Source organism: Notechis scutatus, chromosome 2 (genome assembly GCF_049901735.1).
Source record: "Notechis scutatus isolate UNSWTSFEM ecotype Mainland chromosome 2, rNotScu1.2, whole genome shotgun sequence".
NCBI lineage: Eukaryota > Metazoa > Chordata > Lepidosauria > Squamata > Elapidae > Notechis > Notechis scutatus.
This window is the reverse complement of record NC_142010.1, coordinates 13,292,160-13,313,049: the sequence shown is the minus strand read 5'-3', so window position 1 is coordinate 13,313,049 and position 20,890 is coordinate 13,292,160. Positions and strand designations below refer to the sequence as shown.

General features: G+C 44.7%; 4 protein-coding genes across 6 annotated transcripts in view; 2 read left to right on the top strand and 2 right to left on the bottom strand.

Moving 5' to 3' along the window:
* The window catches only part of LOC113430880 (H-2 class II histocompatibility antigen, E-S beta chain-like), a 343,220-nt gene extending 329,324 nt beyond the window's left edge, over positions 1–13,896 (top strand). Inside the window, exon 3 of the mRNA XM_087953541.1 lies at positions 13,842–13,896. Within this exon, the coding sequence (XP_087809667.1) occupies positions 13,842–13,855 (14 nt within the window). The 3' untranslated portion in view covers positions 13,856–13,896. The remainder of the gene's footprint in view (positions 1–13,841) is intronic.
* Positions 1–20,890, bottom strand: part of LOC113432426 (rano class II histocompatibility antigen, A beta chain-like) — a 404,516-nt gene that overhangs the window by 59,433 nt on the left and 324,193 nt on the right. The window lies entirely within an intron of this gene.
* Positions 1–20,890, bottom strand: part of LOC113429092 (ral guanine nucleotide dissociation stimulator-like 2) — an 80,463-nt gene that overhangs the window by 18,001 nt on the left and 41,572 nt on the right. The window lies entirely within an intron of this gene.
* On the top strand, positions 6,927–19,896 carry LOC113432486 (H-2 class II histocompatibility antigen, E-S beta chain-like). 2 transcript variants are annotated; one of them, XM_087953546.1, is made up of 6 exons: positions 6,935–7,114; positions 9,121–9,411; positions 17,642–17,923; positions 18,061–18,174; positions 18,413–18,436; positions 19,557–19,896. In XM_087953546.1, the coding sequence occupies exons 1-6, from the start codon at positions 7,030–7,032 to the stop codon at positions 19,568–19,570; spliced, it is 810 nt and encodes a 269-aa protein (XP_087809672.1). In that variant the 5' UTR covers positions 6,935–7,029; the 3' UTR covers positions 19,571–19,896. The 2 variants fall into 2 exon arrangements, with proteins under 2 accessions (XP_087809671.1, XP_087809672.1); XM_087953545.1 differs by lacking the exon at positions 18,413–18,436 and having other exon boundaries at positions 6,927–7,114.

Below are 20,890 nucleotides of genomic sequence, written 5' to 3'. Positions count from 1 at the left end.
AATTACAGAAAATGCCACAGAAAAAGGAAATTAAATTGAAGTTGGATATAACTAAACATAAAATGGAATTAATAGAGAAAGAAGAATTGGCGCAGAAAATTAGAAATGCTAAACAGAATTATTTTGAAGACGCGCAAACAAACCAGGTAGATGGCTAGCATATAAATTGAGAAAAGAGAAAGAATCAAGAAAAATATTGAAGTTAATAGATGATCAAGGCCAAGTTTGTTATGGTAACAAGGAAAAAAAGGAAATTGTTCGAGATTTTTATGGGCAACTATATAAACAAGAGAATATTGATGAAGAAAAAAGTTAAACAGTATTTACAGAATGCTAACCTACCGAAGATGCCTAAAGAGATTGAAGAAATGCTGAAAGCAACATAACAATGATGGAATTAACTGAAGCACTTAAGAAACAAAATAATAGGAAAGCACCGGGTCCAGATGGGCTTCCGGCAGAATTCTATAAAACATTTCAAGAATCATTGAGCATTCCATTGCTTGAAGTTATGAATGAAGCTATGTCAAAGAAGATGATACCTAAAACATGGTCAGAGGCTTATATTACACTTATTCCAAAGAAGAGGCTGATCACTGCAAATTAAGAACTATAGACCTATTTCTCTATTAAATGCAGACTATAAAATTTTTGCTTCAATTTTAGCAGAAAGACTTAAAAAATACTTAAATAATTTTATTCACCCAGATCAAAATGGATTTCTGCCAAAGAGACAAATTAGAGATAATAAGAGAGTAATCTTGGATACTTTGGAATATTATGAGGCACATCCTGAAAAGCAAATGGCTTTGATATTTCTAGATGCTCAAAAGGCATTTGACAACGTGAACTGGAGATTTATGTTATTACTATTGGAACAGATGGGTTTTGCCAGAAAATTTGTCCAAGCAATAGAAGCCATATACAATAAACAGACAGCAAAGGTAATGATGGAGGGAGAATTTACAGATTTTATTAATATAAGAAAAGGCACAAGACAAGGATGTCCCCTATCTCCTTTGCTATTTGTATTGACTTTGGAAGTGTTGAATAGAAATATTAGAGATGATAAAGGCATAAAAGGAATGAAAATTAAAAAGGAAGAATTTAAACTGCAAGCTTTTGCTGACGACTTAGTCTTTATTTTGGAAGATCCGTTAGAAACAGCTCCAAAGTTATTGGAAAAGATAGAGATATATGGTGAGGTGGCTGGTTTGAAAATAAATAAAGACAAAACAAAGATTTTGACAAAGAACATGCTACTGAGACAAAGAGAAGAACTGGCAGACCTGCTGAAAATCCAAGTTACGAATAAGGTTAAGTATCTGGGGATACATTTGACAGCAAGATGTAGCGCATTAAAAGAGAATAATTATATTAAACTTAAACAACAGATAGCTATAGACTTGAAGAAATGGGAAAACTTGCAATTGTCATTAATAGGGAGAATTTCAACAATTAAGATGAATATTTTACCTAGAATCCTATTTCTCTTTCAAACAATACCAATTAGGCTCGGAAAAGACTATTTTGATGATTTAAATAAAATTATGTTGAAGTATATATGGCAAGGTAAGAAAGCGAGAATAAAGCTAAAGCTTTTGCAAGATGCTAGAATTAGAGGAGGTTTTGGTCTGCCTAATTGGGAATTGTACTATCAAGCTGCAAGTTTGATGTGGGTTAAGGAATGGATAACATTAAGAAAGACTAGATTGTTGACATTAGAAGGTCATGACTTGCTGTTGGGTTGGCATGCTTTTTTATGGTATAAGGGAACTAAAACACAAGGCTATTTTAGAAGACATTATATACGGGAGTCTTTGTGGTTAAACTGGGAGAAGATAAAAAGACAATGTTATTTGAAAATTCCAGTTTGGTTATCGACTATTTTCCTATCCTATAATTTATAAGAAGGAACAAACAGTTAGATATGGGGAACTATTGGATGAAAAGGGTGAACTTAAATCAATACAAAGTTTAGAGGAACAAGGTATAAAGATGAATTGGTTTTCATATGCGCAAATACATTCAAGGTATGATGAAGATTCTAAAACAGAGGGATTCTATGATAAACAGACTGATCTAGATAAGATTTTGATGGGTACTGATGAGAAGGTGATTAAAAAATTATATGGTTATTTACTGGGCATTAAATTAGAAGAAGAACAAGTTAAAGAAACTATGATTGTTTGGGGGAAGAATTTTGGATATGGGATTGATTTAGAGAAATGGCAAAAATTGTGGTCTCAAAATTATAAAATGACAATGTCAACAGCATATAAGGAAAATTTGTATAAGATGTTTTACAGGTGGCACTTTCCCCCGACAAGAATAGCAAGAATGTTCAAGAACAAATCTGAAAAATGCTGGAAATGTCATCAGATACCTGGCTCATATTACCATATGTGGTGGACTTGTGAGGGACGCTAAAAATATTGGACTAAAATTCGCATGTGGTTGGAAAAAATGACAAAAAAACATGTAAAGTTGAAACCGGAGTTCTTTTTATTGGGAATCTTACCGGATACATATAGTAAAGATTTGAAATACCTGATTGTAAATGTGTTAACAGCGGCTAGGATTGTATTTGCTAAAAACTGGAAGAATGAGAAAATACCATCACAGGAAGAAATTATTAAGAAAATATTGGAATGTGCTGAGATGAGTAGATTGACATTTGAAATTAGAGAGCAAGAGGATAAACAATTTTATGAAATTTGGGATCTTTTTTATCAGTGGCTAGATGACAAAATACGATAATAGAATATTTAGAAAGTTAGATAGCAAGGAATACTTTTATTTTTTCTTTTGCCTATGTTATTTGACATTATATCTATAAAGTGTTTTTTAGGATAGATTTGGTATGATTATATGATTTGTTATAGAATAAACTGTTTAAAGTATTGTTCTCTCATAAAGCATGAATGATTAAAAGTATAGTCAAATGATTTATTAATAGCGATATTAGGATATATAAATTTGGATTGACAATATGAGTTGTTATGTAATATAACTGCAATTGAGACTACGAAATGAATGCACAAAATCGATGAACCAACCGACACACTGTACGTACATAAGAGAGTTGATGTTTTAATGTTTTGTTTGTCTTGTTTGTTTGTAGAAAATCAATAAAATTGTTTTTGAAAAAAAAAAAAGACTGTAACTTTGTTGCTTGTATCCTTACGATATATATTGACTGTTTCCTAGTATGATTTGATTGTTGATTGTACCCTAGGACTATCATTAAGTGTTGTATGTTATGATTCTTGATTCTTAACGAATGTACCTTTTCTTTATGTATACTGAGAGTATTTACACCAAGACAAATTCCTTGTGTGTCCAATCACACTTGGCTAATAATTCTATTCTATTCTATTAAGTTCCCCCCTCCCCCCATTTTGTAAGCAACCCACCCATTCTGGGAGATCTTCCCAGCTAGATAGCTGATAATGAACACAGCATCTCAGGTATTGTTCTATCATTGCATTATCTCGTTCTGCAGCTCCGTCCGTACTCGGATGGAAGGTGGAGCTGCGTCCTTGAGAATGATGAAACCTATCAACTTAATGAACTCCCTCCAAAACTTTGCCATAAACTGGAGCCCCCCCTCCCGGTCTGAGATGATCCTTCTTGGCACCCCATGGAGACTCATTTGGGTTCACTAGTTGGAACCTCGACAGCTGTTCTTCCTGACCCCCTTCTGGCCACGTGACCCCAGGCTCCCCCCTTTGCCGCCACCCCCATCCTAGCCCCATCTTCTTTGTTCATGTGAAGCATCCCAGACTTTTCCTCCCTGAAATGGGCCGATTCTCTATCTGTCCCTGCCTGTCAGCCACCCCCCTGCAGTGTGGGCCTGCCCTGGAGGTGGGGGGCTGAAAGGGAAGAAAAAAATGTTATTTACACACAAAAAATTATCTTTATATTCTAATTTTCTTCCTTTTTCTCTTTTTCTGCAGCCCTGATGAATTAATCCTGCTCTCTGGTGCAAAAGGATATTTTTTTTCTTTAGTGGCTGATGACTCTTTGTCCTGTTTGCAACCTCTGAGAAATGGAGGCTGAAGGTGGCAGGTTGGGGGGAGGAGGAGGATGGCAGCCTGGACCTTCTCCTACTGAGAACCCCCCACCCTCAGCTTCCTTTCAGGGCTGCTCTTTCTTGGGAGGGAGGGAGGGAGGGAGACCATCTAGACTCTCCCCTGGGATGCTGGACTGACTTGTCACTCTAGCCCCCTCATCTCTCCTGGCTTTGAACCCACAGCAGCTTCATCAACATTATTCTTCTTATGAATCCCTTCCCTTCCCTTCGCTTTGCTATGAAAGAATAAACCTCAGATGTAAGAAAACCCTGGAATCCTTCCTTCCTTCCTCTTCCTCCTCTTCCTCTTTCCTGCCCCCACAGGAGGCTCCTCCCTCTCCTGCCTCTGGATCCACCATCCCGGCTCCTTTGGGGGCCTGAAGCCAGAACTGGTTTGGGGGGAGGGAGGGCAGATCCAGGGAGGGGAAGGGGAAGGACCCCCGCTCCTGCTCAGAGGCCTCCTTGCTCTGCTTCCCCTCAAGCCCCCTTTGGAGGAGCAGAATGCCAGCAGGCAGGGTCCTCCCTGAGCACTTGTGGGAAGCCATTGGGGGGCACCTGAGACCCCCCTACATTGACCCGGCCATTTCAGCCATTTCTCTCCCTCACAACTGGAGCAAGATCCTGCCTCCATTCTATTCTATTCTATTCTATTCTATTCTATTCTATTCTATTCTATTCTATTCTATTCTATTCTATTCCCCCACCTGGAGACTGAGCCATGGGGTCAAGGAGGACAATCCCTGAAGAATCGAGGCTTGTTGCCTGCTGGATCCTGGCCAGTTGCTCAGTTCCGCTTCGGAGGAGCCCAAAGCTTCAGGCTGGGGAAGCGGAACCCAAGCGCCTCTGCAGCTGATGGGGGTTGGAGAAAGAAACTGTGTGTCTGTGGTGTGTGTGTTTTTGTGTATAGGGCTGGGGATGGCAGAGAGAATCTCTCAATAAAGCAGGAAAGGAGCCCAGAGGTTCTGCCTGGGTCAGGCAAGTGCTGGACACCCCACAGAGGCTGCTTGGATCTGGGCCTGACGTTGTGCAACCGGCTGTGTCCAGATACACAACTGGGGGGCAGATGTGGACTCTGCCCCCTCCTTCAGCTGCAGGTGGGACCCGGCTCTGGCCTGCTGAGGCTGGTGCTGGGCCAGGGGGGAGTTTGACCCCTCCAGCCCCCCATCCTTGGAAAAGATCCAGGCCTCCTCTGGACCCCCAAAGCTTTTCACACAGAATCCGGAATTCAGGATCTGTTTAACCCGCCTTTGCTTAACTCACCAAAACCCGAATCTCCCCCAAAGACTGAAAAAAAAAATGTTTTCTATGGATGTAGTGAAAGATGAGCACAAGGAACAGAATCTCTGCTTTTGTGGACTATTGGGGGAGAGAGATTTCCAGACTGTAATGGTTAAAAGGCTGTAATCCTTTAGTGGGGGATATGGGATTACTGAAGTCCCCAGAATTTCTATTAAAATTCCAGGTGATTTTATAAATTATAAATTTATTCCTTGGTTTAATATACTCTCCATCCATCCATCCTTCCTCCCTTCTTAAATAATACGGAAATCATTTACCAGGAAGAAAATCTGCTCGGATCCTCTTACAAATATCTGTGGAAATGGATTTTTTCTTCTCCTTTGGGCAAAATATTTCCCCTCCAGAAGAAGGAAGTTCACCTCAGCGGGTGGATTCTTAGGACGGAGTCCCAGGGCTGATTTCTCTCCCTGTGAATAAAATCTCCTTCCTCCCACGATCCTCACACTCAAAGCTTCGAGTTCCCTGGCAGGAATGGAGAATCTGGATCTTTCATAACATAAAATGTTTGTGAGGTTTATTGAGCTTCTCTCCTATTCTATATTCTATTCTTATTCTATTCCCCCACCTGGAAGCTCAGCCATGGGGCGGAGGAGGACAATCCCTGAAGAATCCAGGTTTGTTGCCTGCTGGATCCTGGCCAGTTCCTCAGTTCCGCTTCGGAGGAGCCCAAAGCTTCAGGCTGGGGAAGCGAAACCGAAGCGTCTCTGCGGCTGATGGGGGTTGGAGGAAGAAGCTGTGTGTGGTGTGTGTGTGTGTGTGTGAGAGAGAGATATTTCGGGGGAGGGAAACTGCGGGGAGGGTCCTTTGTCTTTTGGCTGAGAATTGGGGAGCGGGACCGAGGAAGAGCCGCTGCTCAGACGGGGAACCTGCCTGAATTCTGGGCTTGGGCCGGAAGAGAAGTGGGGATCGGGGGTCTCGGCTGGGCTCTGGGTGGGGGGAAACCCCGCTTGGGACCCTTCCTGGAGAGCGACCGGAGACCCCCTCCTGCCCTGGGGATCTTCTCCCTCGCTCACTTGGGATCCCAGAAGCAGATCCCGGAGTGGGGCAGCGTCTCCAGGGATCGCCCCTAAGCTGACAGAAGCCCGGAGAAGGGGGATCCCCCTGGGAGGGGAAATGGGATCGTCTGAAGCCTCCGAGGGGGATCCGACCTGGAAGGGATTAGGGGGGATTTCCAGAAGAGGCTGGATGGCCGTTTGTCCGGGGTGGGATAAGGGCTCCTGCCTCGGCCAGGGGGTCAGGCTAGAAGATCTCTAAGGTCCCTTCCAGCCTCTGAGCCTCGCTCTCCCCTTCGACCTTCCCCCACCGAAGCCCTCCGCCCCCCAGCCCCTCCTTCATGGAACCGGCAGGAAAGACCCCCGAGATTAATGAAGTCCCCCAAGACTGCAAGGATCCCCCTCCCACTTTCTCCGCTTCTCTCTCTGCGCCGAACTGTCTCCTGCATCGGCTGCAGTCAAGGGAGACTCTGCCCGGAGACCGATGACGCTGCAAGAAGGGAGGATTCTCATTGGTCCTCCGGCTCTTTCTGGACGCTCCCAGTTCCGAAGTGAGGGGAAAACTCCGCCTTCCCCAGTTCAGACCCTCCGATTCCTCCTGGGGGGCCGGGAGCCTCCGCGTCCTTCTCGCCTCTCTTTGCGGGCGCTTGTGGGGCGGCATCCATGGCTTTGGCTGGGCTCCCCCTGGTGCTGCTGGTGGGGACGCTGGGCCGGATCCCCGGAAGCGAAGGGGGGAAGGAGACCCCCGGTAAGGAGGGGGCTGGGAAGGACCCCCCAGGAGGGGGAAGGAAGCTGGTGGGCCTCCAACAGCTTCGATCTCTGCGTGGTCTCCTTACCCTTCCCTACCCGTATTGCCCCCCCAGGAGGAGGGAGAGGGGCCCCTCCCTTGTTCCCCGATTGTAGCCGAGGTGGGGGTCGCAGCCGGGCCCCTCTCTCCCCCCCCCCATTGTCTGGGTCGGAGTGGGCTGCCTGGAAAGAGGCAGGGAAGGAAAAGCGAAAGCGAAAGAGGGAAACTGAGGCATTTTCAGCCCGGAAGCCCCAGAAGGAAAAAGAGCCAAAGAATTTTGGCTTCTGCAGAAACTTCGCTTTTTCTTCTGAATCTCAGATTTGAGGCTTTGGAGGTCAGGCAAGAGGGGAGCTTCGGTCCCTTCTGGGGGAGGCTCTGAAGTTGGGGAGGGGACCAAGAACCCCCCACCCCCATAATCCCCCACTGGCTCTATCGGGACCTGGAGGGGGAGGGGGGAACGGAGGGAGGGGGGGGGGGCTCTGAGTTGCTCCTCCGAAAGTGGCTCCCCCTTTAGTGAGGGGGGGGCTGGAGACTCTCCCTTTGAGTGGCTCATGGGGAGGCTGCAGGGGGTCTTTTTGGGGAGGGGGAAAGGAAACAGGTGGGATCCCCGACAGTCACCCAAAGGGAGGGAAATGGGTTGAAGATTCGCAAAAGAAGAAAAGTTGAGGGGGGGAAGTCCAGCGATGGGGGGGTTTGAAGGGATCGGAGACCTCAGAAGTGTGAGTCTAGATGTCCTCCTTGTGCCCCCTCCCCTCATTCCCCGCTCCCCAAAGGAAGAGAAAGTGGGGGGGATATGGCCTTTTTCCACCCAAGGAGGATGGAGGAGGCACCTCCCCTCCCCCACCTTCCTTCCCCCTCCCCCTCCAACAAGTTTGCCTCCCGCTGAGAGTGAGACAGTCCCCCCTTCCTCCTCCAGGGGGCGCCTCCCATCGGTATCTCAAAGGAAGGTCCCCCTCCCTCCCTCCCTTCCTTCTCGAGGGGATCCCACTTTTCCTACTGGCTGGGAACTCCAGGGATCGACCCTCGGCTGACAGAAGCCCGGAGAAGGGGGATCCCCCTGGGAGGGGAAATGAGATCGTCTGAAGCCTCCGAGGGGGATCCGACCTGGAAGGGATCTGGAGGGATTTCCAGAAGAGGCTGGACGGCCGTTTGTCCGGGGTTGGATAAGGGCTCCTAATGCCTCGACCAGGGGGTCAGACTAGAAGATCTCTAAGGTCCCTTCCAGCCTCTGAGCCTCCCTCTCCCCGCCGACCTCCCCCCACCGAAGGCCTCCGCCCCCCCAGCCCCTCCTTCATGGATCTGGCAGGAAAGACCCCCGAGATGAATGCAGCCCCCCCAAGACTGCAAGGATCCCCCTCCCACTTTCTCCGCTTCTCTCTCTGCCCCGAACTGTCTCCTGCATCCCCGACAGTCACCCAAAGGGAGGGAAATGGGCTGAAGATTAGGGGGAAAGAAGAAAAGTTGGGGGGGAAATCCAGGGAAGGGGGGGTGAAGGGCTGGGAGACTTCAGAAGTGTGAGTCTAGATGTCCTCCTTGTGCCCCCCCCCCGTATTCCCCGCCCCCCAAAGGAAAGGAGAGCAGGAGGTGTGGATATTCCCTTCCCTCCAGCCCTCCCCCCACCCTTCCTCCCCCTGGAGATCCAACGTTCCCTGCAGAGAGAAGATCTGCTCGACCAGTGGAGTTTCTGCCTGCCCTCCCCCCCCAAGGGATGGAGGGGGGGTCCCTTAAGGAGGCTCCTCCCTACCCCTCCTTCTTCCCTCCCTCCCCCAGTCTGCCTCCCCTGAGAGTGAGAGAGTCCCCCTCCCTCCTCCCGGGGCGTCTCGCATCCGTCTCTCAAAGGAAGTTCCCCCACCCTCCCCCTTCCTGCGTGGGACCCTCCTCCTCCTCCTCTACTAGCGGCTGGGACCGATGGGCCCTGGAGTCCCTCCTGACGGCCTTCCTCCTCCTCCTCCTCCTCCTCCTGGCAGCCCATTTCCTGGTCCAGAGGAAGGGCGAGTGCCTCTTCCTCAACGGGACGCAGCGGGTGCGGTACCTGGATCGGTACTTCTACGACCGGCAGGAGTTTGTCCGCTTCGACAGCGACCTCGGGAGATACATGGCCGTCATGGCGTTTGGGAAGGCGGATGCGGACAAGTGGAACGGAGATAAGCAGCTCCTGCAGGAACAGAAGGCAGAAGTGGATTTCTTCTGCCGACACAACTACCAGGGGTTGAGCTACGAGGCGGCCAAGAGGGAGGAGCGCGTGGTTGGCCGGAGAGGTGAGTCCTGGGGGGGGAGGGTCTCTTGTTCCCTGGGAGGGGGAGGTCGGGACCCCCCTTTCCTTTCCTGGCATCCACTGGGGATTCTCCTCCCGGGTGACGGTTCCGCCTCCTTCTTCCTTCTGCCCTCTCAGAGCTCCGGAATCTCCCTCTTCTCCCCCGGATCCGAACTCTCCTCCTGTCCGGGATCTGGGATCCCTTTGATCACCCCAGGAAATCCACCCAAATCTATGATTTTCTTCTTTGGGGGGGGAGGGGAATCCAGACAAGTCTCTCTCTCTCTCCCTCCCTACTTCTCAATACAGGGAGTCCTCCACTTACAACAGTTCACTTAGTGACCGTTGAAAGACAGAAGTGAAAACAGTGACTTCTGACCCTTTTTCACCCTTACGACCCATGCAGCCTCCCAGGGTCCCCTGAGCCAAATCCAGGTGTTTGGCCACTGACTCATACTTGTGACAGTCACAGCATCCCGGGGTCCCCTTGATCCCCTTTTGCGACCTTCCATAGGGACGCAGGGTTCACTTAACAACCATGTGACTCATTTAACAACTGCAGTGATTCACTTAATCTCTGTAGCAAGGAAGGTTGCAAGATGGGGCAAAATTCATGGAACAAACACCTCACTTAGCAACAGAGATTCTGGGCTCAATCTTGGTCGTAAATCGAGGATTGCCTGGATATTTATCTCTTTCTTTCTCTCCCTGATTCCTTTTTATCCTCTTCAGGAACCGCCTGTTTCCCTCCCTCTTTTCATCCAGAAGCCCCTCCCTCTCACTCTATTATTTCTTGCAAAAAGTTTTTTATTTTCTAATCATTTAAATACTTCTTTGGGAGGACAGTGTGGTTCTGGTCCATAATCACAAATACAACTTTCTATCATCACATCATTATCTATTGTCATATTTTCTTCTCCAAATTCTCATAAATTACTTCATATCAGCCTTTTTATTTTGGTTCATTCTTTATCTTCCTGCGTCATATATTCAACACGTTTACAGTTCAATCTATTGATATCATTTCATTTATCATTCAAAGTTTCACCTTAATTTATAGCTATCCCAAAATACATTTTCCATCTTATTTTCTTTTAGCCAATATTGTCAAATTTACAGCACTATATCCTCATTACCTTATACAAATATAACAGAATATAACAGAATATTTAATTCATTAATTCATTGAAAATTTCTCTTTCTTCCTTGATCAAATTTTGAAGATGTTTACACTTCTCATTTTTAGACCAATACATTTTCCATCTTATTTTCTTTTAACCAATATTGTCATATTTACAGCAATATATCCTCATTACCTTATACAAATATAACAGATATAACAGAATATTTAATTCATTAAAAATTTATCTATCTTCCTTGATCATATTTTCAACATGTTTACACCTCATTTTTAGATAAATACATTTTCCATCTTATTTTCTTTTAACCAATATTGTCAGATTTACAGCACTATATCCTCATTACCTTATACAAATATAACAGAATATAACAGATATAACAGAATATTTAATTCATAAATTCATTAAAAATTTCTCTATCTTCCTTAATCATATTTTCAACATGTTTACACTTCTCATTTTTAGACAAATACATTTTCCATCTTATTATCTTTTAGCCAATATTGTCAAACTTAAACCATCTTCATTACCTTATAAAAGTAGATAATAGAATATTTCATTAAAGATATACGAACCATTCTTGTGCTCAGCATGTTTACAGTTTCATACCATTCATTAAGCATTCAAAATTTCATCTTAATTTATATTATCTCCTATTATGTCCCCCCATTATTACACTTGGCACTGTTGCATATATTTTTTTTCTATTCCCTTCCCTCTAACATCTCATTTTTACTCAAATAACTTTTCTTTTAACCAATAATACCAAACTTGTAACATTATGACCTCATTACCGTATGTATGTGTGTGTGTGTGTGTGTGTGTGTGTGTGTGTGTATGTGTATTATATATATATATATATATATATATATATATATATATATATATATATATATATATATATATATATATATCTTTGGTTATTCGGGTTTTCTCCCGCGTAAGATTGGAAGTATCTAGGCAACGTTTCGATGAAGTCTCATTCATCATCTTCAGGCTTGTGTCTTCCGCTCTGTGCTTCTCAGAGTGATGTGAGCTTGCAGCTGCTTCTTCCTTTTAACTGCTAGTGGGGGTGTGACTTGATTGGGTGGGGGCTTGGCTGTGTTCTGATTGGGTGGGGGTCTGTTCTCATTGGTTGGGGGGTTGGCTGTGTTCTGATTGGCTGGAGGTGTGTTCTGTTCAAGTGGGGGCTTGGTTGTGCTCAGGTTAGTCTTAGTTGCTGGGGGATTTGAGCTGGTGAGCTGTGATCTTGCTGTTTGGCTTCGAGTTCGTGGTCGTGCTGCATCTTCATGGTGGGGGTCAGTTCGCTTCATGTATGGCTCGGAGGGGTTTGAAGTAGGTAGTGATGCAGCTGCAGTGCGGCTTCTGATCCGTGGTCGTGTCTCATCTTCTGTGTGGGTGTGAGTCTGCTTTTTACGTGGAAGTATGGTGGTGGCATCTTGTGTGGCTCTGGTGGGTGTGGGTCTGGTGTCATTCTTCATGTTAGGTACTCGTCTGTTCATGAGGGCGGGTTTCCAAATGGCTGGTAGGCGGGAGGTGTCATCTCTTTTATTCATGCTGTGTGGGCGTTTTTCTATCTCTATGGCTTCTCTGATTATTCTGTTGTTGAAGTGTTCGGTTTTGGCAATAGTTCTGGTATTTTTAAAGTCAATCTCATGTCCTGTGGCTTTGAGGTGTTGGACCAGGGAAGAGGTCGGTTCTTCTTTTTTGATTGAGTTCTTATGTTCTTCAATGCGTGCACTTATTCTTCTGTTAGTTTGTCCAATGTATGTGGTGGGGCAGGCGGTGCACGGGATTTCGTATACTCCTTGGTTTTCTAACTCGATTTTGTCTTTAGGGTTTCTTAGGATGGTGGATATTTTTCTGTTTGTGCAGAATGCTGTTTTAATGTTGTGTTTTTGGAGGATCTTGCTGATTTTGTCTGTAGTGCCTTTTATATATGGGAGGAGGGCTTTGCCATTCTCTTGTTCTCTGTCTTTTATTTTGGTTGGGGTTTCTTTTTGGATTAGGTGGGTAATCTTCTTTCTTTGGAATCCATTGGCTGTTAGTACGTTGGTGAGAGTGTGTAGTTCAGTTTTTAGGTGTTGTTCGTCGGCTAAGCATTTTGTTCTGGAGATGAGTGTCTCGGCTACGGAATTGATCTGTGCTGGGTGGTGGTGTGAAAGTGCGTGTAGATAGCGGTTTGTATGTGTTTTCTTCTGGTAGATGGTGTGTCCTAGGGAGCCATTGGATTTTTTGTATACCAAGACATCTAGGAAGGGAAGTTGATTGTTAGCTTCTGTTACCATGGTGAATTGTATTTTGGGGTGTAGGCTGTTGAGGTGTGTGAGGAAGTGGTTCAGTTTTTCTTTCCCGTGTGGCCAGATTATGAAGGTGTCATCTACGTATCTGAGCCAGAGTTTGGGTTTGTGATCATATTTTTCTAGAGCTTGTGTTTCAAAGTGTTCCATGTAGAGGTTTGCGATGACAGGTGAGAGGGGTGATCCCATGGGTGCTCCTTCTATTTGTTTGTATTTTTGTCCATTGTAGGTGAAGTATGTATTGGATAGGCAGTGGTTGGTCAGATCTAGGATGTGCTTGGGGGGGTTGTTTTTGTTTTGGATGGCTGTCAAGGCTTCTTTTATTGGCACTTGGGTGAAGAGGGATATGACATCGAAGCTCACTAGTAGGTGGCTGGGTTGTAAATTTTGTTTCTTTATGATCTCGATGAACTGGAATGAGTTTCTTACATGTGAGCAGACTCACACCCACACAGAAGATGAGACACGACCACGGACCAGAAGCCGCACTGCAGCTGCATCACTACCTACTTCAAACCCCTCCGAGCCATACATGAAGCGAACTGACCCCCACCATGAAGATGCAGCACGACCACGAACTCGAAGCCAAACAGCAAGATCACAGCTCACCAGCTCAAATCCCCCAGCAACTAAGACTAACCTGAGCACAACCAAGCCCCCACCTGAACAGAACACACCTCCAGCCAATCAGAACACAGCCAACCCCCCAACCAATGAGAACAGACCCCCACCCAATCAGAACACAGCCAAGCCCCCACCCAATCAAGTCACACCCCCACTAGCAGTTAAAAGGAAGAAGCAGCTGCAAGCTCACATCACTCTGAGAAGCACAGAGCGGAAGACACAAGCCTGAAGATGATGAATGAGACTTCATCGAAACGTTGCCTAGATACTTCCAATCTTACGCGGGAGAAAACCCGAATAACCAAAGATCCACATATAAATACCCGCGAGAACTTCAGAAAACAAAATATATATTTCTGTCTTCTGCACAGTAGTGGATTTTTAAGCTGTGCAGATGCAGATAGATAAACTCAACAAGACGTCCATAACGAAGTACATTTATTGGTTCATCAGGTATCCTCATAAATCACATTTGTGATGAAGTTCTTCTTTAATGACCAATCCTTTGCATATCTGCCTTGTAATAAAAGATGGTTATCTCCTAACCCATCTCCTAGCGATAGAAAGCAACTGCCATGAGTTAGGGAGTTCAGGCAAAAGTGAGGAAAACTCCCCCAACCCATCAAGGGTCAGTTTAGTGACCAATCAGGATTACAGATGTGGTCATGTGATATGGACTACATTTCCCAGGGTACCTTAACTACATTTACCATGATGCATTCCCTTAAGGGAACAGCTCACAATTGCTACCTAACTATCCAATTCCCATACACTGGCTGGACAGCACATATATAATTCATTAAAAATATTATACTACTACATGGTTATATCTATTCTCTGTCAGGCTCCAGAAAACATTTCTTTTCATATTTTATCCCCTAATCATTTAAATCTTACATAAGCATTTGCCTATCTTAATTAATCTATTATAAGTTCTTATTTTCATATCTATTACATTTAAATAATTCCTTCTTATTCTAATTCTTAATCCCATCTCCTCAAAATCTATTATATATGTTTTACTACAAATATACCTCATCATCTAGAGTCTCCCACTTTTCCACTTCTTTTTTTTATTTTTTTTCTATTTTGTTCCTTTCTTTTTAAAAAAAACAAAGTTTTTATTTTTTACAACAAACATACGAACAAAACATAAAAACCTCTTTCAATTATATACATACAGTGTGTCAGTTGGTTACAATCTTTTGTGCTATCCAATTTTTACCATTACTCATAAGTTATATAAATTGTCACCTTATCGATGTAGCTTATGCTTATATAATATCAATTATTAAACATTCATTTGACTATTTTTCCATCATTTTATATGAGATATTCTAATTTTCATTATGATTTAATCTTATACATTCATCCAATGGTTATATATTTTATATTGTATTCTATATCAATCTGTTGAGTTTTATTGTCAGGCTTACTAATCTATTTCGTTGCCATGTCTTTTTATCTAACCATTGATAAAATAAATCCCACATCATATAAAATGGTTTATCCTCTTGTTCTCTAATTCCAAATGTCAATTTACTCATTTCAGCACAGTCCATGATTTTCTTAATAATCTCCTCCTGCATAGGTATTTTTTCATTTTTCCAATTCTTAGCAAATACAATTCTAGCCGCTGTTAAAACATTGACAATCAAATATTTCAATTCTTTACAATATATTTCCGGTATAATTCCCAATAAAAATATCTCAGGTTTAAAGTCTATGTGCTGTTTTGTCATTTTTTCCAATCATGTGTGGATTGTAGTTCAATATCTGTTTGCATCCGAGCATGTCCACCATATGTGGTAATATGAACTAGGTATCTGATGACATTTCCAACATTTATCCGATTTATTCTTGAACCTCCTCGCAATTCTTATCTGGTTAAGTGCCACCTGTAAAACATCTTATATAAATTTTCTTTATATGCAGTTGACATTGTCATTTTATAATTTTGAGACCACCATTTTTGCCATTTATCTAAGTCAATCCCATATCCAAATTTTCCCCCCACGCAATCATTGTTTCTTTTACTTGTTCTTCCTCTAATTTAAACTCTAGCAAATGTCCATAAAGTTTTTTGATTACTTTTTCATCAGTACCTGTCAAAATTTTATCTAAATCAGTCAAGTTATCATAGATACCTTCTGTTTTAACATCTTTGTCAAATCTAGATTGTATTTGCAAATATGAAAACCAATTCATTTTTCCACCTTGTTCTTCCAATGCTTGCATAGATTTAAGTTCACCCTTTTCATTCAATATCTCACCATATCTGTTTGTTCCTTTTTATATATTATTGGATAGGAAAAAGCTTCAATAGTAGATAACTATAGTGGAATTTTTAAATAATATTGCTTTTTTATCTTTTCCCAGTTTAGAAACAATGCTTCTCGAATATAATTTCTTCTAAAACACCCCTGCGTTTTAGTTCCCTTATACCAGAGGAAGGCATGCCACCCTAGCGGCAAGTCATGTCCTTCTAAATTCAAAAGTCTAGTATTCCTTAGTGTTATCCACTCCTTTTCCCACATCAGATTCGTCGCTTGGTAGTATAATTCCCAATTGGGCAAAGCAAATCCTCCTCTTATTCTTGCATCTTGTAGCAATTTAAGTTTTATTCTTTACTGTATTTTAACACTATTTTGTTTAAATCTTCAAAAAATTCTTTCCCTATTCTGATTGGAATTGTCTGGAATAAGTATAAGATTCTGGGCAATACATTCATCTTAATTGTAGATATTCTCCCAATCAGTGATTGTAAATTTTCCCATTTTATCAAGTCTGTTGCAATCTGTTGTTTAAGTTTGAGATAATTGTCCTCCTTAAGTGTGCTACATCTTGGTGTTATATGTATCCCTAAATACTTAACCTTGTTTGTGACCTGGATCCCCCAAACTTCCAATTCTTTCTTTCGTCTTACTAACATGTTCTTTGCTAAAATCTTTGTTTTATCTTTATTTATTTTCAAACCTGCTACTTTCTCATACTCTTCTATCTTTTCTATCAGTTTAGGTGCTGACTCCAATGGATCCTCTGATATAAATACCAGGTCTTTTTTCCACTTCAAACTATTGTCTCTAAATCTTTATTTTATATCAATTCATTGTTTCTTTGCTTGTTTATCATTTTCTATCATCCTTTGGCTTTTTCCCTTAATCCTTCCTCCATTTACCATCATTTTCTGATATTTTCTCTCCCATTTCTCAAAGTTTCCCCCCTCCCTCTTAGATCTCCACTGTGTATCTCCGTAACCATTTCATTTATCAACATTCCAGTCTCAAAATCCCCCTCTTATTTATTATATCCATCATTAATATCTCATATTCAGCTTCTTTTTTCTTCTTGTGTTATTTGTTGTTCCTTTTGATCCATTTCACTGCTTTTTCTTTCTTCTAACTCTTCCCCGTCTTTGTCCTTTCTTCTTCTTCTTCTTCTTCTTCTTCTTCTTCTTCTTCTTCTTCTTCTTCTTCTTCTTCTTCTTCTTCTTCTTCTTCTTCTTCTTCTTCTTCTTCTTCTTCTTCTTCTTCTTCTTCTTCTTCTTCTTCTTCTTTCTTCTTCTTCTTCTTCCGACATTTCTGTTTTTTCCTCCATATTCTGTATGTTCAGTTCCCAGTTCTGGAGATTCTCCAGGACTCCCGAAGAGCAGGTGGCAGTCACGGCTAGGAGAGGGTCTGTAAATCTTTGGGTTAGTTGGCCACTTTGGCAAATTAATTTAATAAATAACTAAATGTACTAAACAAACAAACGTCGTATTATACCTGATTAAAAGTGTGGTTCCATTTTCCATGAGACCCCAACAATCCTCTGAATCCTGCTGTGTTTGTCCTCCCCATCTTCTGCGTTATTTCTTTCCATCTCCACCACATCTGGCAGAAGGTTCCTTTCACCTCTGGGTGTTTCTCGCGTTTATCCCTGTCGGATTTGCCTATTTGGGGAATTCTTCCTTTTTGGAGACTGCAGCTGATCCCAATCAGGAAGGATTTCACTTTTTTCCCTCTTTCAGGATCCCTTTTAATTTCTTGCTGCAATTTACTTTGGAAGATGATTCAAAGCACAGAATATTTTCAGGAGTGAAAAGGGATCCTGGCCTGAACTAACCAACTTGGTCTCCTGTTCTGGGCCCTCCTGTGCCTCTCATGCACCTCCTTTTCTTCCTTCCCTCCAGCCAAGCCCACTGTCACCATCTCCCCCACCAAGATGGATCCCGCTTCCCCCAACACCATCCTCCTCTGCACCGCCAGGGGCTTTTACCCCCTGGAGATCGAGATCCAGTGGCTGAAGAACGGGAAGCTGGAGGAGGAGGGCGTGGCCTTCGGGGAGGAGCTCCAGAACGGAGACTGGACCTACCAGCTCCAGGTGATGCTGGAGACCCAGCCCCAGCGGGGGGACGTCTACACTTGCCAGGTGGGGCATGTCAGCCTGGAGGCCCCCATCACCGTCCAGTGGGGTAAGCCCCTCCCCTCCCTCCCCTCCTGCCCTGAGAAGGGGGAGAGAACCTCCCTGTGGGGGGACCCGGAATGAACCTTCCTGGGGGATGGTGGGCCTGATCCTCCTGCTCAGGTGAGGCTCCTTCTCCTTCCCCAGAGCCCCGTTCCTCCAGCTCTGCCAGGAGCAAACTCTGGACAGGGATCATGGGGGCCGTGATTGGAGCGGCCTTCCTGGCTGTGGGGCTCTTCTCCTACCTGAAGAGCAAGAAAGGTGAGTCTGGGGGGCTGGAGGAGAGGTTGTGGGGAGGGGACCATCTAGGGGAGGACTCTCATCAAGCTCAGCAGGTGGCCAAGAGGGTCTCCTTGAGGAATAGTTTTGGGAACTTCTGTTCCTCAAGGGGGCTATAAGGGAAGATCGTCCAACCTATTATGGGCTATCAGTGGGGAGGGGGACCCCCTGAGTCCTCCAGCCCATGAAGGATCCTGATTGGCTCTTTTTCTCCTTCCAGCCACTCCCATCCAACCTCCTGCAGGTGAGTTTCTCCTCTTCCTCCCTCATCTCAGCCTCTCCTACAAGTTATAGGTGTTTTTTTAAATATTTTTTTTTAAATATCTCCTTTCTGTGGATATAGCAAATTTTTGAATTTTGGGCAGCTTTTCCTTACAGAGATCAGAAAAAATATTGCAATCAAAAAGAAAAGTACACAGAAACGCTAAAATCTTGCGCAGAATTTTTCCAAGTTTTGGGAAATTGCAAAAGGGAAGGGAAGGAGGATCCCAGGTTTACATTTCCCCTCCCCCCCAATAGTTTGTAAGCAACCCACCCATCCTTTTAGGCTTACTGTGGAGGGGGGTTCCTGAGGGGATTCAGGCATGGGGACAAATTCCACCCCTGTGGCTATTTTAAAAGGGGTGAGTTCCATGTTAATATGCACTGTGGTATTTTGGGCCACTTCAGCGAATGGCAGGAGATCTTCCCAGCTAGATTGCTGATAATTAACACAGCATCTCAGGTATTGTTCTATAATAGCGTTAGCTCCTTCTGAAGCTCCATCCGTACTCGGATGGAGGGTGGAGCTAAGCCCTTGAGAATGATGATCCTATCACCTTCATGAACTCCCTCCAAAACTCCACTGTGAACTGGACCCCTTCCTCCCCTCCCCCCAGTCCCAGATGATCCTTCTTGGCTCTCCATGGAGACTCATTTGGGTTCACTAGTCAGAACCTTGACAGGCTGTTCTTCCTGACCCCGCTTCTCCTTGTGGGAATTCACACAATTTCTGGCCAAGTGACCCCCAGGCTCCTCCCTTTTCTTCAACCCCCATCCTGGCCCCATGTCGTTTGCTCATAGGAAATGTCTGCAGGGGGGAGGGTTGGGGGGTCTCTCCTCTTGATTAACCCTGTAATTAAGACAAATAGGGAGAATCCCAGAATCCCCTGGAGATGAAATGGGGAGGAATCCCTGGTCCTTCCCAGCCTTTTCCTCCCTGAAATGGGCAGATTCTCCCGCTATTTGTCCCTGCCTGTCAATCACCCCCCTGCAGTGTGGGCCTGCCTTGGGGTTGACGGGTTGAAAGGGAAGAAAAAAAATGTTATTTACACAAAAAATGTCTCTTTCTATTCTAATTTTCTTCCCTGTCTCTTTTTCTGCAGCCCTCATGGATTAATCCTGCTCTCTGATGCAAAGGATATTTTTTTCTTTAGTAGCTGATGATTCTTTGTCCTGTTTGCAACCTCTGAGAAATGGAGGCTGAAGGTGGCAGGTTGGGGGGAGGAGGAGGATGGTAGCTTCCTTTGGGGGCCTCCCTTTCTTGCGAGGGAGGGGTGGAGACCATCTAGACTGTCTCCTGGGATGCTGGGCCGACCTGTCCCTCTAGCCCCTTCATCTCTCCTGGCTTTGAACCCACAGCAGCTTCATCGACATTATTCTTCTTATGAATCACTTCCCTTCCCTTCGCTTTGCTATGAAAGAATAAAGTTTAGAAGCCGTAAACCCTGGACTCCTTCCTTCCTCTTTGCCACCCCCACAGGAGGCTCCTCCCTCTGCTGCCTCTGGATCCCAGCTCCTTTGGGGGCCCAAAGACAGAACTGGTTCGGGAGGATCGTGGGCAGATCCGGGGAGGGGAAGGGAAGGACCCCCCTCCTGCTCAGAGGCCTCCTTGCTCTACTTCCCCTCAAGCCCCCTTTGGAGGAGCAGAATGCCAGCAGGCAGGGTCTTCCCTGAACATTTGTTGGGAGCCATTGGGGGGCACCTGAGACCCCCCTACATTGACCCGGCCATTTCAACCTTTTCTCTCCCTCACAACTGGAAGAAGGTCCTGCCCCATTTTGGCACCCCAAACCCTCCTCCCTCCCTCTTTTGGGCTCAGATTCAAATGGTATAGACTAAACCTAAATGGTGTAGGCCCAAGCAAGGGGTTGGACTAGATGATCTCCAATAAATCCACCTGAAGCCTTTCCTGGTGTAGAAGACATTTGCCACGGAGGGGAAGACCAGCTCTGCAGGAAAGAGGGAGGTGGTTCAATGGGGCAGCCCTGAGTGGAAGACCCCTCCCATCTCCCCAACATCTCTAGATGCCCTTAGGTAGCCCTCCAATTGAGCCTCGCCCCTCCAGAGGTCATCCAGACTGGCTCTGCAGGACTCCAGCTAGATCTCTAAGGGCAGAATTTCCCCCTCCCAATTCCTCATCTGGGGTCTTGGGGCCACCACAGGAAGAATCTTTGTGTCCTTGGAGAAAGTCTCTCAAACACGGGGAAGATTTGGGCTCCTGTTGGCAAAAATCTCCCCTTGGAAGACAGCGTGCAAGAACTTGGAGAAGGGACAACACCAAATGTATCAATGATAAAAAAAAAATTCAGGTTTCCTTAACAAAGAAAAGGCATTGTTACTGATAGATGCTTCATTGCTCAGGGGAACTGAACCAGCCAATTTTTAGAGAATCAAGCAAGGTTGGTTGGCTGTTTCCCAGGAGCAGCTATCAAAGAGG